Genomic DNA, 21,136 nt, shown 5'->3' with positions numbered 1-21,136 from the left:
TAGACACTTCGCGGCGTATTTTGACCTGAAGGTTCTGAGTTGTGAATAGAGTGGTCAATTCATTTTAACTAATACCTATTAGAAATTTTCCTTTTAAAACAAATATAAATCATTTTACCAATTACTGGTACTTGCTAGACATTTAATATCAGACTTTAAATATTCTCCTTTCGGTTCTTTTAAATACAATCAAATAATTTCTTCAATTATCGATACTGACTTGGAATACTCCGCTTCGAATAAAATATTTCGAAATTATTTTGAAGGTTTAGGGAAATAAACATTTGAATTTTAGTCATCGTTGTTCTTCAGACTTGTCGAATAGGATATTGAAATGACTTTCGGCAATTGAAATTAATTTGAAATTTTTCTTTCAGTATTTTGACTAAATTTAAAGTTTTGTTTACATGTTATAACAATTAGAATGTTGACGTTTTGCCGTTTCACGGTTTTTCCTCTGTTAATTATGTGTTTATAAATCATTTCAAACTAAAGCAGCACCATGCCCACCCTTAATTAAACCGTCTCAGTAGTTTACCGTAATTAATAATCTATTTTCGGAATTTATACGAGAATTTTTGAATTTTAGTAAATACTAGAGTCAGTGCATCGCGTATTGAAATAATAGCTTCATCCCTAGTTCGTTTATTATTGAATATTTTTACGCGTTTAACTTATGCTTCTCCCCAATTCTCGTCGCGTATTTTATTCAAATTTTCTTATATTCTAGAATCGAAAATGATACGAATTCGCGTTTTTACTTTTGATTCTTTCAATTTTTCACTCTCGTTCTACGAATGTTTACTTCAATAATAATATTGAAAATTTTTCTGGTGATTTGGTTTAGTAGTTAGTTGTGTTGTGTATTGCCAGCTGAAATATGAGCTGCTTAATGTATATGCTTAAAATGTATTTTCTTGTGGCCGCCTGACAGCAACCTGTAAATCTGGCGCGACAGTGAACGTGTTAATAAGTAAATGTTGTTCAAATTATGTCGTGTTTTATGTCATTTTCATCAGAAAAATCTCATCAATATGTTAAAAAAAAGTTCGGGAAGTAAAATTAAAGAAATTATATTTTTCTATTATGATTTGTCGAGCCGTGAAATCTCGTAAAGCGTTACACGCTTGACTGACTGCGAGCGAGATAACATGGGCGCAGCAATGACGCAGACCGAGACGTAGGACCATCTATACTGTCCCTTGTAGAATTCAAACTTACTGACTCTTGTAGAGAATTTACTGTATACGGCTGCAAATCGGCTTGAGCAAGCGCTCGCGTAACGACCAAAAGGCAGTTCCAACCAAGCGCACCTCTAGTAGCGCGACATCCATTCGTCGCAACCTGGCAAGCAGCGGAAAAACAGCAAAAACGCGGATAATCAGCATATCGTTAATCACTGGCAAGGGGGTGATGTAGAGACCCTCCTACGCTCTGCCACCAAAGGGACAGACTAACCACAGATTCTCGCTAATCTTCATAAAGGCTCCTATTTGGATATACAGGGTTTGGCCGGACGGGTGGTGCAACCGAGCAGAGGGTGATACTACATGTAAAAATAAGTCGAAAAAAAGGAATAACATTTTTTCGTTTGACGCTTCGTTTTCGAGAAAATCGAGTTTGAAAATTCTATCCAGTGCATGTGCACTGTACCACGTCTAGATTTAGATATGTGTTAATAAATAAGAAATGTTAATGTATGGATAATACATTTATTAATTTTCTTGACATTACTAACGTTAATTACATTACATTATTGAATAAACTGTTCAAAGTGACGTCCTTGTTGACGTGTACATATTGCTCGCCTTGTTAATCAGCCATGAACTAAGGCCAATTTTCCCTCTATCTTTCCCCTGCTCGATCTCTCCCTCTCTCCTACGGTATGTATCATTGTGGAAGGAGCATAAATTACGAATCTGCGCAGCACTTACCGAAGTTTTCATAAAGTTCACGGGTTCGGATTGACGTGTACATATTGCTCGCCTTGTTAATCAGCCATGAACTAAGGCCAATTTTCCCTCTATCCTTCCCCTGCTCGATCTCTCCCTCTCTCCTACGGTATGTATCATTGTGGAAGGAGCATAAATTACGAATCTGCGCGGCACTTACCGAAGTTTTCATAAAGTTCACGGGTTCGGGGAGACCGTTGCATTAAACGAGGAGGGGCTGCAACAGAAAACGTACATAGTTGCATTACAGCGCGTGGGGATCTATCTAAAGAAATTAATTAGACAATCACTTAGTTTTTTGTTTCTTTTTCGCGTCTCACACAATTGAGACAGCGTTCGCAACGTCGAATTACATAAAATGTGTATGTTTACGTGTACACAATGTTTGCGTCATAAAAACTGATAAAGTCGCATCGTCACGAGGGGATTAACTACGTTAGATCATATCCCGGCAGTGGTGGGATGTACAGTCGGTGTACAGTAAAAGTTCTATAAGAGTTCCAAAGTCGGGACCGCTGTGTAACAGCTACAAAAAGGTGGTAGGTTTCTCAAACTCTTTGTATTTTACCGACACCGACGGACACAGAAAGAGACAGCAGACAAAGAAGGGAGAGGTATTGAAAGTCGAGCCAGTCCAAAAATATCAAACAGTGAGACAACTCAAATACAAAAGAAAAACTTTTTTGCTTTTTCTGTTTCGCTGATAAAAATTTTACTGACATATCCATTTTGTTTTTCTGATTAAAATGAGACCAAACACGGTATAATTCGGTTAATATTTAGTTACTTAATAAGAAATTCCACACATGCATATGTACATGCACACATCATTACGCCCTCCCTATAAATAATTATTACATATTTACGAAAAATTGAAAATAACAAACTTTTGTAGTTTTGTTAGTATTGTCTCACGGACATGCCGATGCTGAATGCGATAAAGAGATGTCACGGCCGTGCCACATTAGTCTCTTGCCTGGTTCAAGTCATGACGTAGATCCGAAAGAACTCTTATAGAACTTTTACTGTATATTCGTTCACGTTCGTTCATGATAACGCGTAAGAGTTGTCGGTTTCAGTGTTGACGCCTGTATGATATTGAAGCGATAACAGTATCAAACTACGTATATATGTAGACTGCTCATTTTTCAATATACGTCCCGTCCTGGTTGTAGTAGTTACTGTTCGGAGTGATGGCTCAACAGCTGCGTCCCCGTTTAGTCTTCTGTTAGACACAGACGACGAAATGGCTTCTGCGTTTCTGACACTTCTCGCGGGCGCGATAGTGTTACTGTGCTTCTACCTCTACAGAACGTATACCTATTGGCAGAGAAATGGTATTCCAGTCGGGAAAGGATACGTGCCTATCGCCGGTCACATACTGTCCGTCATTTTCATGAGACGCAGCATCAAAGATGTGATCCAGAAGATATACGACGATCACAAGCAACACAGTATGGTGGGATTCTACAAGACAACGAAACCAGTGCTGATAGTACGCGAACCAGCTTTGGTGAAAGTCGTCATGCAGAGTAAGTTCTCGAACTTCCACCAGAACGGAATGAAAATCGAACCCGACATGGACCCTCTGTTAGCCAAGAATCCGTTCTTCATTTACGGAGAAGAATGGTCGGCCGGAAGGAAACGCCTGACTTACGCGTTCTCCAACGTGAGGCTGAAAACCCTTTTCACAGCTGTCAGCGGGGTGTGTAAAAAGTTCGAGGATTTCCTAAACAGACGTCTGAAATCGAGCAACAAATACGAAGTCGAACTGAAGTATCTGTTCTCGAAATTCACCGGTGAAGTTGTGGCGAACGCTGGCTTAGGCATCGAGGGACTTTGCTTCGAGGATAAAGTGCATCCTAACGCGTTCGATGAAATTTCCCGATCGATCTTCAAGCCGAATGCGTTGCAAGGTTTCTTAACGATGATCATGCTATTCTTGCCCCACCTGAATCGTCTGTTCAAGATGAGTTTCATACCGAAGGAGATGGACAGATTCTTCAGGAGGATCGTGGCTGAAAATCTGGAGCTGAGACGAACGGAATCGGTGCCGAGGAACGATTTCCTTCAATTGATGATCGAGCTAGAAAAGTCGGGGGAGAAATTGGACGTAGATTCTATCACTTCTCACGCGCTTTCTTTCTACGTCGACGGCATCGAATCGTCCAGCATTACGCTTAGTTTCATCGGCTATCATTTGGCTCTTCATACGGACATTCAAGAGAAGTTGCGAGATGAAGTGAACGCTAAAATTGCCAAATACGACGGTGTGTTAACGTTCGATGCGTTGAAAGAGATGACCTATATGGAACAAGTGATCAGCGAGTCGCAAAGAGATTTCCCTGTTCTTACCTTCTTGAACAAGATATGCACGGAGGAATTCGAGCTGCAAGGTTCCGATGGATTGACGTTCAGAGCGAAACCTGGCAACGAGATACTTATACCTGTTTACGCTTTACAACACGACCCAAATTATTGGACGAACCCGGACGACTTCGATCCGGAACGATTCAACGAAGAGAGGAAACATTCTATAGAAAAAATGACCTTCCTTCCGTTCGGCGAAGGTCCGAGAATTTGCGTAGGAATGAGAATGGCTATGCTACAGGTGAAAGCTGGCCTAGCTACCTTGCTGAGAAGCTACAAAATAGAATTATCGCCGAAGACGAAAAGTCCGATAAAATTATCACCCTCTTACTTTCTTACGTCGCCTGTCGGCGGAATCTGGGTTTATCTTTCGAAACTTTAAAAGGTATCAAAATGCTCTTGTCGATTTTTATCTGCTAATATTACGTGTGATAAGAAATTATGCACGCGACAAATCCTGATGATGATTCTTGTAATTGTAATCGAATATTTTTCAATAAATATATATGCGTATACACATGTAGAGACGACGGTCTGTGTTTAATCATCGACGAATACGATTGTTCGGATAAAATTGTTAATATTGCAAATTGAAATAAATACCATACACCGTCTGTGTAATATCTATTCTAACGTTGTTCCACTTCTTCTAACACAGATAAGACATGATTATCGTAAAACAATTGGTTTAATTATATTCTCTTCTGTAACGATACGGAACAATCTCTGAACAAATAGATAAAACAATATGTACTAATCCAGCGTTGTGTCTTATCAACGATCAAATTATCGCACTAGTCCACGAGTAAATTGAACGATTCTGAAGACAAACGGACTGACGAATAAAAAGAAACTATGGGACGTACATAGTATTTATGCAAGTGTGTGTCGAGTGCACAGATCTCTCTCTCTCTCTCTCTCCTGTGTCTCAGAACGTAGATGGTTCGAACGAGTTCTCTGAGTGGTTTCCCATGTTCACCATCGCTACGTATACATTACTGTGCCAAATGTACACCTGTGTGCTCGCACACATTCTACATTTGCCACGTAGGTATATCGAGTTATTCGGCACGCGCGTGCAAAAATAAATCGAGCGTAAGATAGGATAGGGTATTTGATCCATGAAAGAAGAAAGAAAAACAAATTCTCCGATATCGCGCATTATATTTTCAAATAACGTTCGTTAAATGAGTAAGTATAAATGGGCGTCAATTGACGGTGAAGTGAACCGGAACAAGCCTGTTATTTAGCATGTTATAAAACGATCGAGCAGCTCAATCGTTTAATTCACGGGGCAATCTAAAACGAGCGAGTTATATCTTTTTGACGCTTCCCTGGTTCGACACAATGCCCCCTCGCTGTGCTTCCCATAGCTTTCATTCTCTCTTTTTCTCTCCTTTCTGTCGCAGTTTCTTTTACCTCGGGGCCACGCCGTCTTATCCCTCTTCACGACCGATCGGTTCCTCAGAGCGAGAAACAAGAAAGTGGAAGGAACACGTGCGCGCGGAAAGCGAAAATGTGCGGCGTGACACGACAGAGAGAGCAGACGCAAGACGACGAAGGAGAAAAGAGAGCAGCGACAGTGTATAGGGGATGAGAAAAAGGGGCCTTCGCGTCGTAGTGCATCTTTCTCTGATTTCCCGAGGGAGAAGTCGCCTAGCAAGCTTTCTCCGACGTATCGAAGCTGGAACGAGACGAAGGACAGAGAGAAAGGTGGATAGGTGTCCTCGCGTAGCATGATTTATTTTATTGCTTTTCGAGAAGCTAGCATAATTTCACCCTCTAGCCCCCCCGCCAGTTATTTACCCTCCTCACTATCTCTCTCTCTTTCTCTATCTATCTATATGTAGAAGGACGGACGGAACGGATCGAGGACCCTGGGCGAGGGATCAACAGGTACAGGACTGCCGGTATCCCTCGACTGCGTCAAGAAACCGCACCGCTGTCCCTTAACATGTAAAAATATCCCCGACGTAATATTGGAGGGATAAAATTGCACGACTTCATTGACAGTCGCGTTATTATCGGCGATATGGGAGGTGTATATACGTGATATATGGGTGTATGTTTATGTATGAAAAACAGAATGGTCGGTGAGAAATGTTAGTTAAACAGATCACAGAAATACACACGGAGAAAAAACAAGCGGAAACGTGTGGAACGGAGCGCAGAAGTTGGGCTTGATTTAATTAAAGCGGACAACTGGCAACAGTGATGCAGTAAATTGAAAATTACGGAGCGAACAAATCCTCTTAAGTGGAATATTACTAGCGGAATTGCACAGTAGGACGCGACAAATTCGATTGTTTTTGACTAAAGCTACGGGCAATAAATTAATCCCCTTCGATGGACGTTCAATACTTGCAACCAGGCATTGACGTCTAAATCCTATCATGCGCGTCCTCTTCTCCAACCTCGATTCCCACCCTCCTCCACCCCCGTCTACCTTCAATTTGCTCTCGTTCAGTATTAACCGTTCAGTGGCGGATCCGATAGATTAACCAATTCGAATTGTACGACCGAAAAAAAAAAAAAGGAAGAAGAGAGGGACAAAAGTACAAAAATTTATACTTCGATAAAAAGCACGTGGAGAATGAAAGAGGATCGATATGGCGAACGTTCTCTCGCACGTGTGTACAGACACGAGGAAAATAACAATATACACGGGAGATGCACGTATGAAAGATAAATTTGTTAAACGATCATGAGAACGACTTCTGTCGCCTAGCTCTCTCCCCGTCCGTGTTGTATTTCTTTCTTTACTCTTGTTCGACGATATTAGCATCCCCAGTTGAAAGGATACCGGAAGAACGTCAACCCGGGAGCGTAATATACTTGCTCGCCGCCTTTTCCGAATGCACGTCGCCTAGGGTAAGGGCGAGAGGTAAGCAGAGGGGTGTTCTGGGGGCGGAGGGGGTGGTAACGGAATGGAGATGGGGGGATAGCGACAGGGTCGTACCAGGAAATTTCACAGAGTGGCGCAATAACGTTTCTTGTGCCACGTTTCCGGAGTGGCGTGCTGTTGGTGGGATGGGGGGGTAGCTTGCAAATACTCACCTCGCGAGAGAGGAAGAATGAGAGTGCAATAGAGAGGGTGGAAATAGGTAGGGAAAAGGGAGGAGAGATGCAGTCACTCTCTGGCATGCAATTAGGAGCTAGGCATCGCCCTGGAAAGGATCCCTCTCTTTCAGTGTTCCTGCTAGAATCCTCCTCGTTCATCCCTCCTCGTTCCCTTCTTTTCTTTATCCGTCTTCTTCTATCGTTCGTTCGATTATACACGTACACAGATTTTCTTCCTCGCACACTTTCCTATAATCCACATCAGCGCCACGCTCGTCGACACGCGCGCAGGCATAGGCACGGATAACGACTATAGAAAATATCGGGGAGAGCTGTAGCATGAAAATTGAGCGCCCATTCTCTACACCAACGGGAATCAGAAAACTGTGATTTCGAGATATAACCGGTGTCGGGGCGGAGGCGGAGAGGTTATTAAATACGTATTTACGCTAACTCGATAAAGGATTGATCCATAGGGTTTGAAAGGTTTTCGCGCGGGGAAGACGAGGGAAGCTTTCACCTGTATAACACGGCTATCGAGAGAAAACGCGTGTAATGCAAATTGTATAGCAGCGCACATGGGACGAAATTTCTTTTCCCCCGGTCGTCGCGCTGCTCTCTAACGCGATTTGCAGCGGAAATTTTTTTCAGATTAAGCCACCCACGGAATAGCGAAACGGCGAAAGGGTATCAAACTGCGAGGGAGCGTCAGCTCGAGTGGAGTGAGCACGAAATGTGTATATACATATATATAAAAAAAAAACAAAAATAGAGAAGAAAAAAGGTTTGAAACATTGCTGCTGCGAACCGGTGAACGGGGTGAAGCAGATAGTGCCATTCAATGCTAGCAACGTATGATTCCCGCGGGAACGGCCGGTAAACACTAACGCCAATCCTGTTTCCCCCCTCTCTCTCTCACTCTTTCTCCTTACTGCCTCTATCTATTTTTCGTTTTTTTTTTTTTGTTCGTTTTTCCACCTCTGCCAGACTCCCACCTCGCGACGACGCGTAATAACGATAATAAATCGTGACTGAGTGATTTAGGGGTTCATTTAGCCGTGCGAAAGTTTCACGAACGGGGAGGGATCCCAGGGCAGATTGTAGAGAATAAGTCATTTTCTGCTCTTGTCAATCCGTGAATTAAGCGACACCGACGATCCGCAGCGCGGCGACGATTCGTCGTGAAATTGCACGGGAGTCGTCTTTCAACGTCGGAATTGCTCCGTGTCTGGCTTGAACGTTGAAAAATACGCAACCCGCCCCCTCCCTCTAGGAGACCATCCGTTACGAAAACAAGTATGCATATACGCGTACAAGCAGGGAGCCTGGGCTGCTCTTTCGCTTCACAACGAAGTAGCAGTTTTCAATAGGAAGCAGATCGTTTTATTCGGTTTTGCACGGTTTACACGCGGCTGCGATGGAAACTCGTAATAACAAGAGAGAGAGCGGCGGGGCTGTGTAACAAATGTTGTCTGTTTGCAAAGTATCGATCACTTGACCAACCAGTGAACCGAGAGTAAAACGAATCTTCCGAACAATAACGAGTCGAAACAGATAACCATTGGAAACATCGGATAAAATCTTATCAGCACACCGAGAGAGAGAGGAGAGGCCAGTAACGGAAGCAGCTTGTTGACATAAGACGCAAACTTCTATTAACGGAAATTAACGAAGCTCACCTAGACGATAATTGAGTAGAAGCTACTTTCGAGAGAGGAGTTTCTATTTCTCCTTCTCCCTTGGGTCATTCGATTCCAGCAAGCGCGCGAAAACAATAGCTTTAATCTCGGCCAGTCACAATGCACGACTTGCTGGTATTTCCTAGCCGATAAAGCGCCACCATCGTCCACTAATAAAGGGAGGTTCCGTTCGCTCGACGATTTCGATCGTTTTGTACAAACGAAATCTTCCAGCGACCCAAATGATTCTTCGATTCCTTTGAAATTTGTTTTCAATAATTCATCCTGGGACCGGAGCGACGCGACAGCTTGGCAGTACGAGGAGCAAAAGGGGTGTAGGAAAGAGAGAGAGAGAGAGAATTTCGTTTAGCTACTCGCCACAGAAGAGAAACTGAAAGCTTCGAGAAACCGATCGTCGTCGTCGCCGCCCTTTCTAAATAATATTAATCAATCACGATAGCTTAACGGATACTTTTAAATTCGATTCAAAAGAAAGAGAGAGAGAGAGAGAGTAAATTCTGCTCCGGCTGAAAGCTAATATACACCGTTTATTTCTCCCTCCTCTTATTTATCGGATTTCCCCATGGCACGGCTAATAAATGAATCGATCGATCTTCTCGCTACGTGCGAAAAGAGACAAGTCGATGGGGCAATTTCGTTGCGCCTGATTTTGTGTTCCGTACGTTGGCTGCGTGTACGAACGGATGGATTCGGCGTTAGACGTCGACGGGGAGAAAAGAAGGAAGGAAAGCAGGCGATGGCACGTCTGCTGGTATCTTTACGACTTCCCAGGGACATAAAGTGGTGTTATCCCTCTGTAGCTTGGTTCTCCTGGTAAAGATGGTACACGCACACCTACGCATACCGGTGACACCACGGACACACCGGTACACCTATGTGCGACAAGAGTATCACACCGATCCGTGGTACACTGACGAGGCCACACGACCCTTTCTGCCAGTTAGTCTCACCGAGATACTAGGATAGCGATAGGACATCAGCCTTTAAGCATCACCCTTGAACCGTTGGACGGTACAAACCTCAATATTGTCGGAAGAAAGGAGGATAAGCCGGTCCACCCTGGGCTACAATAGAGCCCTTCCTGAATGGAGGTGTCGAAATTGTCGAAGCCACGGAAAAGGAGACCTTTTACCCCTGCAAATTATTTACGAACGTACGAAAGAACCGTTCGCGGCCATCTTTTACTCTTCCACCTTTCACCTATATGTATATTTATAATGCACCTGTGTGTAGGTGGGGTATTTGTTCGTAACAAGGGAGGATAACGTACGGGGAATTGTTTCAGTTCGAGCGACGTTCCCCTGGATATATGCATATGCATATGCATGCCTACGTACGAGCGAACCCATCCATTCAACAGCGTAACAGGTGTATTCCTTCCCCTCGGTTGAAATACGACCTTCCTTTCCGGTCAATCTAACTTAGATATTAACGTCGAGAGATACGATTTTCGAGTGTCATCGTGTAATCTGGTCGGAAAGCGAGAAAACAAGCCGCGTCGCGTTGTCTTATCGTAACGAGGTGTTACACGTGTCGGCTCTCCAGTTGGACACAACACAGCAGAACGTATTCTCGTTTCCTTTCCTTTTTTTTTCGTGGCTTTAAAACTTTTATACGTCTCGTATCGAAATGCAACAGTCGAGAGTATTTTATACGTCGGACAGCTGTCGGTGGCAACGCTTCTATCATCCAGTTTGTATTACACGCGACCATAAAGTTACGCCGGCGAATCGATTTCTCCTTTTGCCCGTTACCTAGAGACGGCGAATCGTAAAATAAAATCCATAAGAGGCAGTGTTTCTGAATTTCTGAAACTGCTCCAGCCTCACCTTCTCCTGTTCCCCTGCGCCCCTGTGCAAAATGTCCCTGTGAAAGCAGTCGTTTCTTCGTTTTGTCATTCCTCTTATCACCCACGCACGCACATTTCCCTCCCGCGCCCCTGTCTTCCGCCCCACGCGTCCGTTTCTTTCCTCTTGACAAGAGCGAGGTGAAAAAAGAAGGAGGTAGAAATCGTCTGTCTAGGTATTCCGTGTCTCCTGGGTGAGATAAGACCGTGGAAAAAAGAAGGCGAGCAGGAGGAAAGAAGAGAGGAGAGAGGGAGAGAGAGAGAGAAAAAAGGTCGCGAGACATCGCGATGGAAATTGAATTTCCAGGTCGAAAGTTCTGGTGAGACTCCCTCTGTTACGTTGCCCCGTTGTAACACGCTGGCGGAGAGCTTTCCGTAAACCATCTCGCAAGAAGACAAAGTCTCGACGAGTTGATGGAGCGAGTTCTTTCGCGAGTCTACTCGTGCTAAATTAGTATCACCGATGCATACGGGGGCAAAAATCATTTCCTCCTTGGCTTTGCACATAATTTTCATCTACCTGCGTTTTCTTCTCCCTCTCTTTCTCGCGTCGATATGTGGAAAACGCGAGAGGGTAATTCTCTTTTTTTTCGTTTAGATTTTTTAACGACCGCGATACTTCAGATTTCCGTATTGCCGGACTTACCGGACCACGGTGCTCCGTGTTGTGTTACTTTAAACCACCTTTTCACTGCAATTTTCTTGCGCTCGAAACGAACGGCTCGTAAACCACTGCCGTGACGTAGGTACATTCAACGGTTAAATTACACGCTAGCAGGGCACAATACGTAATTACGCCAGTGCTAAAATAAATGTTTCACTTGCCTCATCTTAGGAAACGTCCTGCTTAGTTCACGTGCAACCGTTGGTACCAACGGCGCCAAATTTATTCTACTCGTCTGCTACTCTGGACGTTTAACGAAGAATAAAGGAAATTGTTTCCTGTTTTATCATGATCCTGTTGAATGTTCAAGTGGACCCTCTCTCTCTCTCTCTTTCTTTTCGTGAGTTTTACAACCTGGATCGTTGTATTTCATCGGAGCGCGGCTTTCGTAAATCATCCGACCCCCGTCGCCATTATTGAATTTGATAGGAGAGCGGTGAGTTCATAAATCCAGCATCAGCGAGCAGTTACCATCTAAACGGGGTTTCCGAGAGTAGCCACCGTATCAGAATTAAGTGTAAACCTATAGAATCGAGGATCCCTTTCGGAATCCTTATAGGGTCGTTATCGAAGGAAACGACGCTCAGACCGAGTGGCATTCCGGTCAATAGCAGTTAGTACTGCACGTGAAAGCGACACGCAAATATTGATTACAGATAGTCCTTGGCTAAAGCGTCGTGAATAAGCGAGAATATGCATTACCGACATTAACTCGAAACTCGTAATGGCGTGGCTCTGGCATACGGCTATGAATATGGAAAAATGTAATAATACGACGATTGGAGGCGACGAACGATGAAGATGAAACGAACTCGCGAGGTACAATTAGTGGAGAACTACCGCGAATGCAATCTGTACAACGGTGTACAGGGTGGGCCACGTGAAACAGGCCACCTAATTATCTTCCCTGGCTATGGTGGTAATTGAAATGGTCTCAAAGGGTGAACGAGGTGGAAGAAAAGGTTTGACGGAAGAAATGGCGAAAAATCGAAGGAACTTTTACGTTTGATTAAAAATTTTAAGGTCCGAGGAGATTTTAGGTCGTATAAATGCGCATTACCGTTTGCTACAGTAGACAAATACATATACTCGTGTACAAAAACAAACCTTGAAAGAAACGAAAAAAATGGTACTTATACAGAAGCTTTTCTGATGGAAGAAATGGCAAGAAATGAAAGGAAGTTCCACGTTTGATTTAAAATTTTAGGGTACCAGGTCGCGTTACAATTGTACACGTTTAAATGCACATTAGAAGAAAGTATAGGTATACATTCCTGTAAAAGAAGCATAGGTAGCCTTGAAAAAAATAAAAAAAGATAGCATTTGCATAAAAATTTGTCTGATGGAAGAAATGGTAAAAAATGAAAGAAAATTTTACATCTGATCTAAAATTTCAGTCTAAGATCATTTTAAAGAGGATCTAAGATCAGGGGAGAGTCGAGAGCAAAGCTAGATCTCGCTTATACTGTTAGTTGACTGCACTATTGATGGGAAAACAAATAAATACTATAGCCCTGAGCAAACTATTCCGGCGACGTTCTGTTTTCTTCGGTATTACCAGAGTTCTAAGACGTTTAACGTTTACGCTGGTGTTCCGTACGGCAAAAGTTATTTTTCATAGCTGCAATGGTTGGGCTCACGTGGAGTATACGGATCAAGAAAGTATCGATGCCTAAGTAAAAGTTCTATTCTATTTTTAAACGATTTTTACTAACATTATTTATTACTTAGACCTTAAAATCTACCAACTAAGTAGCTGGCCGGTACTGTACGACAATTTTTCGTTCGCTGCAAATTACAACTTTTACGAGAAAATTTAAGTAAAACCATTTGTCCCCTTTTATTAAGCACCCTTTGTCTACAAATTACTGTTTTGAAATTTCATTTTTACCAACATTAACCCAAGTTATAGTACAAAAACTTAGAGTGGCCGGTACTGCACGACTCTCCCCTATACATTCATGTGAAGAAATACAGGCGACCTCGGAGAGAACAGAAAAGAGTGGCGTTTCTAAAACAATTTATCTTCCACCTTATTCGCTCTTCGAAACCATTTAAATTACCTACAAAAATTTTCTCCTACGACCATAGTGTAAGAGTATGGTTGAGTGAAGGTAGTGTAGGCATTTTGGGACGGTTTATGGCTTGGCCTGCGCCTCTTGGCGAGTGACAAACACCAGACCCGAGTACCCATCGGTTCGGCCCAGCGATATCTTTGCCATTCGACGAGAGTCGGTTCTTGGCTTCGGTAATAGACGGACGCCGAAGAGTCCGAAATAAACTACTTTGCACGACATCCTGATTTGAAAAAGTTCATTAGACCACCTCCTACAGTAGGGACTCGGGCTGGTTTATGACCTCTCGATCTGCGGAGAAACCCGGTCCCAACGCGCGACTCCCCCACGCGCTAAGGGCTGGGTCAGTAAGGACCCAGCCACGTGCTCGCGCGACGCGGTCCTTGCCGGGTAGAAACCCCCAACTTGCGCCAGGGTTTCCCGAAGGCAAGAGAGGGGCGTGAAGGCCCGCACATAAGGACGCGTTACGAGCACTGCAAAGGGAATCGTGAGAATTGTAAGAATTGTATGAGAACAAATTGAACCGAGTAGACAACGAAGTAAATATAGTTTTTGAAATTATCCGGACGAAGTATTGTTTAAACTAAAAACACCTTACAATAGCTAGAGAGGACGATTAGGTGGCCTATTTCACACGGCCCACCCTGTATACAACGCTCTAGCCCGATTCCGAGTGTATCAGAAAGGGAGTATTTCGTGGATAATCCAAAAATTTTTCCTTCCTTCTAACAGATCTTCTCGAACATCCAGACACGCCCTTCATCGACCGTTCCTTTCGCGAATTAAGCTCGGGATAAGGTGGTATCCGAAGGGAGTAAGGGTGAGAAAGTCAAGGGCAAGGGCGTGGGCGTAAAACGAAGTAAGAAAGAGGAAAAAGTGGTGGTATTCGAACACGTTCCGTTACAACGTCGAAAAGAACGAGGATAACTCTCGTTTCGATGCAATTCCTTACAATCGCAACCAATCACGCGCGCTCCCCCATCTTTCATAACTTTCTCAAATAGTCTCTCTCCCTTCATCACCCCCTCCCCCCATCCTCTCCTCACGGTATGGAATCTTCTGAAAATAATTCCCCGCTTTCCCCGTGTTTTCTTTGTAAATAAGGGGATTTAACCTGGGATTAAATTTCGGATAAAGCGATATCCGAGAATTACTGACGATGCCGAATTGCGCGCACGAGAGGGTGCAAAGTAAGGTCGAACAGAGGGTGTTAGCGTTTTACCTGCTACTTCAACCCTTTCTGCACGAGAAAAGAGCTCTCTCTCTCGCTCTATCTAATGGTTCGCTAAAGAAATAAGCCTCTAAATTTTACGAATTCTCGAGAAACTGAGTCTCGTAACGGTCACCATAAATTCATCCCTACCCCTTTTGCGCCTTACCAAGGCTGTGTTATATAATCAGCTTTACAACACTATACTTGGCTATCAACGAACGAAAGGACGTCCAAGACCTTTTGCACGAATTTGCCTTACCGATTAGCTCGATAGTAGGTAAAATTACTCGGGCAGAACTTGACACACAGTTCGAAGCAACGAATTTTCTTCTACCAACGGTAATGAACATTTAAAACTCGGAATAGTAACGTTAATTAGACCGGATATTAAATACGAAGTGCGACGAGGCAGGTACAAATAATATCCGAAATGTAATACGAACGCTCCTGTGATACGATTCGCGCGATATCTTGCGTATTGAAACACACGCTCGATGCGTATCGGCAGGACTTTGATATATCACCGATAACGAAAAGCGTTATATCAAAACGATTCCCCGTGCACCTACGCAGGATCCGTTTCGCTGTAATGAATATCCCGGGAAAATATCTGGAAAAAAGGGGGGGAAATTCGCGACACGAGTTGGAAAATAAAATTGTGTCGCGCTCGACGTGGTAAATTTCATAAATGATAATATCGCGAGTGAAAGAAATTATTTGCAACGAACGTATGTACGCGGGAATAGAAGAAAGACGTGGAATTTTGAAGCGAGGAAGCCGAGGGAAACAGCTAAATTTGTACAAAAGCGGAGAAACGAAGTCTCTGGGAGAAAAAGAGGCACAAGTATGAAACCGGGCGAACTTCATAGTTTCCTCTTAATTAGAACACAGTACACAGATGTATATACAGAGAGCACAAGGATCTTTCCCGCCGTGACCCGCATGCAGCGCTTGAAAATTTCCCGATGGACTTAGCGGCGAAGAACGTGACATCACGCGTGATCGAACAACAAAGAGATTGTTGGGACGGGGGAAAGGGAAAACGGGTATCGCGGACGTATAATCGAGTGAGCTTTGTGATTTTCCCTTGACTGTAATAGCATTTCCAAAAATCGAATGTCACACGCCGGTAAGAATAACATATTTTTGCCCCTTTTTCTCTGTCCGACGTCTTAATTGGATCATAGCAGGTCCGTTTACCGTGTTCGATGCGTGGTGTGGCGCTGAGAGAGAGAGAGAGAGAGAGAGAGAGAGAGAAGCAGAGAGAAAAAATAAAGGGAAGGGTAGAAACGGATGAAAAGAGGAATTCCATCTGTCGAACTTATAAACGATCGCCCCTCGTCCCGATTTCATTTCACGAGCCGTCGCACACCTAGACGTTTCTTCCGTCCCCTCTCATAATTGTCATAACTTCCTGCATTTTCTCGCCCTTTTATATCACACCGCTCGTCCGTCTTTCCTCTGTTTTCTCCTCTCTGTCGTTCTACCACGTTCGAACAGCGACCGCCACAGAGGAAGACATTAGAAATAAATTACCGAGTCGCGTCAAAAACTGATAAAATATTCCCGAAGCGGCAATATTAGCGAAGACGAGTGCGGCAATAACTCTTATTCGTAGTGATCTGGAATTTAAAGCGGCGCAACCCGGAATGAATTACCGCCCTATAAATTCCACGCATCCTTATATTTTGTATTTCGCTATCGCGCCGACACGTTCGAGCGAACCCTCGGCTAATTTCCCGTGTAAAAGCGACCGGATCAGATTTTTCGAAGAATGCCAGAGTTAAACGGGGAAAATTTCGTAGATCCGACCGCCACGCCGGTGGTAGCAGAGAGAGAGGGCTCGGGGGGTAGTAACGAATTTCAGGAAACATTAGGCTCTCCCTTGAAGACGGACAGAAGGGTCGCTCGTACAGGCAAAGGGGATGACGCCGGATTAAGGTCAGACCAAGCGGCCGATTCAGGATCGTCTTGTTGTAACCGATCGTAAAGGGGATCGCAAAGATGTCACGTGAAGGAGGTATGGCAAGGGAAAGCAAAGAGAGGCGATAGAAGAAAAAAAGAAATAGTGAGAGAAAAAGAGAGAGAGAGAGAGTGGAGTATTGACGTTGTGCCGCTTTTAAATATTGCATCCAAGTCACGTTCAGGACCGTGTCCTCTCCTCCCTCAACCCACAGCCCGGTACCTCCCACCTACAGAACCTCGAGTCACCCCCTTCCCCTTTTTCCAACCCCACCAGCCAAGCGGCTGGGCCGAACGTCGCATAACTACCGCAAGGTTTCCAGGGAGACAAAGGAAAAGCCTGAAGGAAAGAAGATGGGTGGCGAGAACCGAGAGTGGGAAACACAGGGGTGGAGAAGGAACGGTGTGTGGAGAAGAGCGAGGGAAGAAAAAACATCCGTGGCCAGTCTTTCTCCCCCGGTGGCACGGTGAGGAAAGAAAGAGAGAGAGAGAGAAAATGTGGAAAAGGAGAAAACGAGAACGAGAGAAGAAGGGTGGATGGGGAAAAAAATAATGCACGGAGAGCAGCGCGCATTTCTGCCGTTTGTGCGAGAGACACGTTCGACGCTTCGAGAGAATGAAAAGAAAAAGAGGTCCACTGGCGGAACGTGAAACTCCTGTGGTTGTATTCCCTTTGTCGCCTCTCTGTCGCTCTCTCTCTCTCTACCCCTTTTGTCGGCACCGCGCGATCGTCATTAGAGTCATTTTCTAAACGGTTTATTTGGCCGCACGCGTGCGCGCGCGCGCGCCCAGCGACGAACGAGTGGATGTTTCGTGGAAAATACTGGGAATAATACGGCGGAGGTACACAGACGAGGAGGAACGAAGATCAAGTGTCGCTAGAAGGTCTCGTTTCGTGAACCGTAAAATCTACATTACACCGTAGAAAAATTTCAAGAGAGAAAGGTGTACGGAGAAATCTACAAACCGAGTTAGGCGACCTTTACGAAGACGGCTTTAAATATTCTTCAAGAGGATCGATCGTCTCTATTCGTGAAATTTGTTCCAGTTGTTTTGTGTCGAATTCGAGATACATCGGCAGTATTGACCAGTCGCTGAGTGAGAATGTATTAAAATTTTTGGAACTCTCACAGTCGAGAACCTCGATTCGAGACTACCACCCCTGAACGTGTCCTTAGAACTGTAGATTGCTTATCTTATCGACTATCCAGTCGAATTAACCGTGTCAAGGACGTACACGGAAAATTACACTATTGCCCTCTATAGAAAAACACTTTATTCTTCTAAAGTGCAACTGTCTTCTTACCTTTGCCACGTATACAATATAAAAATAGCAAATGACCTCAGGGCACGTTAAAGTTGCGCCTTGTTTACGAGACAGCTTGACTCCGTTCGCGGTTAGTAAATATTACGAGCGAAGTTATCGAATAGAATATTGTCAGCTGCGTGTCGTATTTCGAAAGGAATTCGCGCGATACTAAAAATCGATGTCCTTATTAACCCCTCGACAACGCGGCAAAACTCCACGGAATCGCGTTACGCGAAAAATATCGGTCGTAAAATTGAACTACTTATTGAGATATAACCTATAAAGTTAGCACGGTGATAATTTTTTGCTTTAAAAATTTCGCGCGAAATACGCAGCACGCGAATGGACCTATGGAACGTGTCGGTTCAAAGCGAACCACGTTCAAATTGTTTCGAGAACGCGGTCGAATGACAGCGATTGAAAGTGATCGCGAACAACAGGACTGACGTTCGAAAGGTTGGTATACGGAGAAAAAAGGAACGCTTACCGTGTAAATCAGGAATATTCGCTTCTCAGGACGATTCCTGATAAGTCGTTCCACGTCAGCTGACTCTTCTTTCTCTCTTGTTTGCTCACTGCTTGGACGATTCACCTCGAACTGATCGACACAAAACAAGGAGAACGACGCGAGAAAGAAGTGCGAAAAAGACGAGGCACGACACTATGTTACACCGTACGACGAAGGGAGCGACACACAGCGCCAGGACAAGGTTAGAAACGCCGAAAAGCGTAGGTAGTGGCGAGCGCAGAGCGTTACGTCTAGTTCGCCTCGAGGGCGTCGCGGCGCTGCCGGGCGATGATGCGACCGCGTTCCTGCGATCCCCCCACGGATGTGTCCCCCGTTTCGTGCCTTTCTCCCGCGCAAACGCTATTGGCCACCCCCTCCAGTCACCATCATCGGCCAGCATCCAGGTATGTTGGTTTTTCGACCGTACTGTTTCGCTAATTTCTATGATTACCCTCGTAACAACTATCGAAACGTTATTCGGAAATTTCCGCCAACGATTTCCGCGCACGTACCGTGCATGTTACTCGCGGAGAATGACCGCTCGTTAATTATAGTAAACTCCCGATTATCCGGCTCCGCTTTAACCGGCCACATTTTTGGTGACATGAAAAAAATTGACCAGAAGAAAAATTATCGACATACATATTTCGTCGTTATTCACTTTCTTCCGACTAAATTTACCTTTTGTCACTTTTTTCATTGTTTAAATAGTCTTTCTCTTACTAATTTTATTTTCTATTCATACTAAATTTTTGAGTACTGGATTCCGTACATCTGCGTTATAAAAACACTTATACAATGTACATATTACATATCATATTTTCATCCACGGTATTGTCGCCTTGGAAACAATGCATCCGAGGAAGAGTTCGTGTTTCTTTCCTTATTACGGTGCGGATTTCAACAAAAGATAATCGGCAATCGTTGCACAGCAAATTCATCGTTTCTTAGTCAGTCAGTCGAACATTCGGTCGCAACGTTTTTCAAGCGATCTCAAAAGCATTTTAAACGTTACTTCCACGTAAGAATGAAGAAGTGAGTCATGCAGAAGGAAAGATTGCTCTTGAAACTGCGATCAGATATATTGAGCAGCGAGAGAATTCATCTCCAATTGATATCTTATTTTTAAAAAAGTGAAATTAAATCAAAGAAGCAGAAAAAGATTACCGATTCTTTCGTAAAAAATAATATTTAATAAACATTGTTTATATGTATGTATGTACTAGGTATGTGCAATAAACATTATTGATATACTTATTCGTTAATTTTTGTACAGAAACATGTCGGATTAACCGGCCAGGGGTCCGGTCCCACAGCGGCCGGTTAAGCGGGAGTCTACTGTACCAATAACTTTTAATGCTTATTTAGCAAAGCTATCCTTGAAGTTGGCTCCCGATCGGGCGCAAGTTCAAACCACACGGTTCGTTAGTCATACGCTGTATTATTAATTGGTTTGATTTTAATTGTCACCATCTTCTATTCACGTGACCGTCGTCTAAAATCGTTATTCGAATTTTTAACACGTTCAGGACAGTTGTATCGATCTTTCGTCGGTAATAATTTACAAGCTTCGCGTATATTTAGTCTCTTAAATACTCGAGTGTTAGGGATCGTGAATAATGGCGGTTGCGCGGTACGGAATAGATCGATATCGTGTGTATTTTTGTTTTTATTTGTTGTATAAACGTTGGTGTACATGCGAAAAAAAGTTTTGCAACTATTAAACGCTAGACTTGCCTGCTGTTTATACGATAAAACCTCGTCGACGTATTTGTATACGTAGTGTATTGTTGTGCATACTTCGATCGCTGTATCGAGATGTTTGGCACGGTCGCGTGAATGCAAGTAAGAAGTTGAATGCAACCACCGTTGAAATATGCATCCAGAATGTGCAGCCATTTGCAATTCTCCTTGGAAAGCAACATTCTACTCGTTGTGGCGACAGAAAACAACCAAAAAACAACATTCGGTGAGTCATGTACGTTTCACATTGACTGCTCCGATTTGATCGTAAATGTATTTGGTTATCCTGAAAGATCCCGCGTTCTCGATGTATGTATTTACATCGAAACAACGTATTTTATTTAACATCGTAACATTTATCCCATAAATTAACATTTATTAAAACTCCATACACCGTGTGAAAATTGAACGTACATAACAAAAGCGAGGAAGAAAATTTCGAGGATAACCTAAATAGCTGCGACGAAATCAGATGTCGCCATTGTCGGATGACAATTTACGCGAGAGACGCTCGACGCAGAACGAGGCTTCAACGAGGGACCAGATAATCGATAAAATCTCTAACAATCAGAAAATTGAAAAGCTTACGTGTGCAGCGGCGAGGCGTTCTGCCGGATAATCGAAATCCCGTTAATGATTATAATTGACAATGGGCTCGGGAAGCGTGGCACGAGCGAGTATGTTGTAATTGTGTACTTGCCAGAAGGGAGAGGGCTAGAAAAGTGAATCGCAGG

The 21,136-nt window shown here is 43.7% G+C and overlaps 1 protein-coding gene across 3 annotated transcripts in view; it reads left to right on the top strand.

Moving 5' to 3' along the window:
- Positions 1-6,856, top strand: part of LOC108572784 (cytochrome P450 9e2-like) — a 15,921-nt gene extending 9,065 nt beyond the window's left edge. Inside the window, exons 1-3 of one of the 3 annotated variants that reach the window (XR_001891393.1) lie at positions 3,116-4,707; positions 5,732-6,035; positions 6,173-6,856. Coding sequence is in view for 2 of the 3 variants with exons in the window: in XM_017935066.1 (XP_017790555.1) it covers positions 3,199-4,704 (1,506 nt within the window). In the remaining variant the exon portion in view is untranslated. Of the gene's footprint in view, positions 1-3,115; positions 4,708-5,731 lie in introns of those variants that run through there. The other 2 variants (XM_017935067.1, XM_017935066.1) reach the window with 2 other exon arrangements.
- The last annotated feature ends 14,280 nt before the right edge of the window (positions 6,857-21,136 follow it).

Source organism: Habropoda laboriosa, unplaced genomic scaffold (genome assembly GCF_001263275.1).
Source record: "Habropoda laboriosa isolate 0110345459 unplaced genomic scaffold, ASM126327v1 scaffold22, whole genome shotgun sequence".
NCBI classification, from domain to species: domain Eukaryota; kingdom Metazoa; phylum Arthropoda; class Insecta; order Hymenoptera; family Apidae; genus Habropoda; species Habropoda laboriosa.
This window is presented reverse-complemented; position numbering and strand designations above follow the sequence as displayed.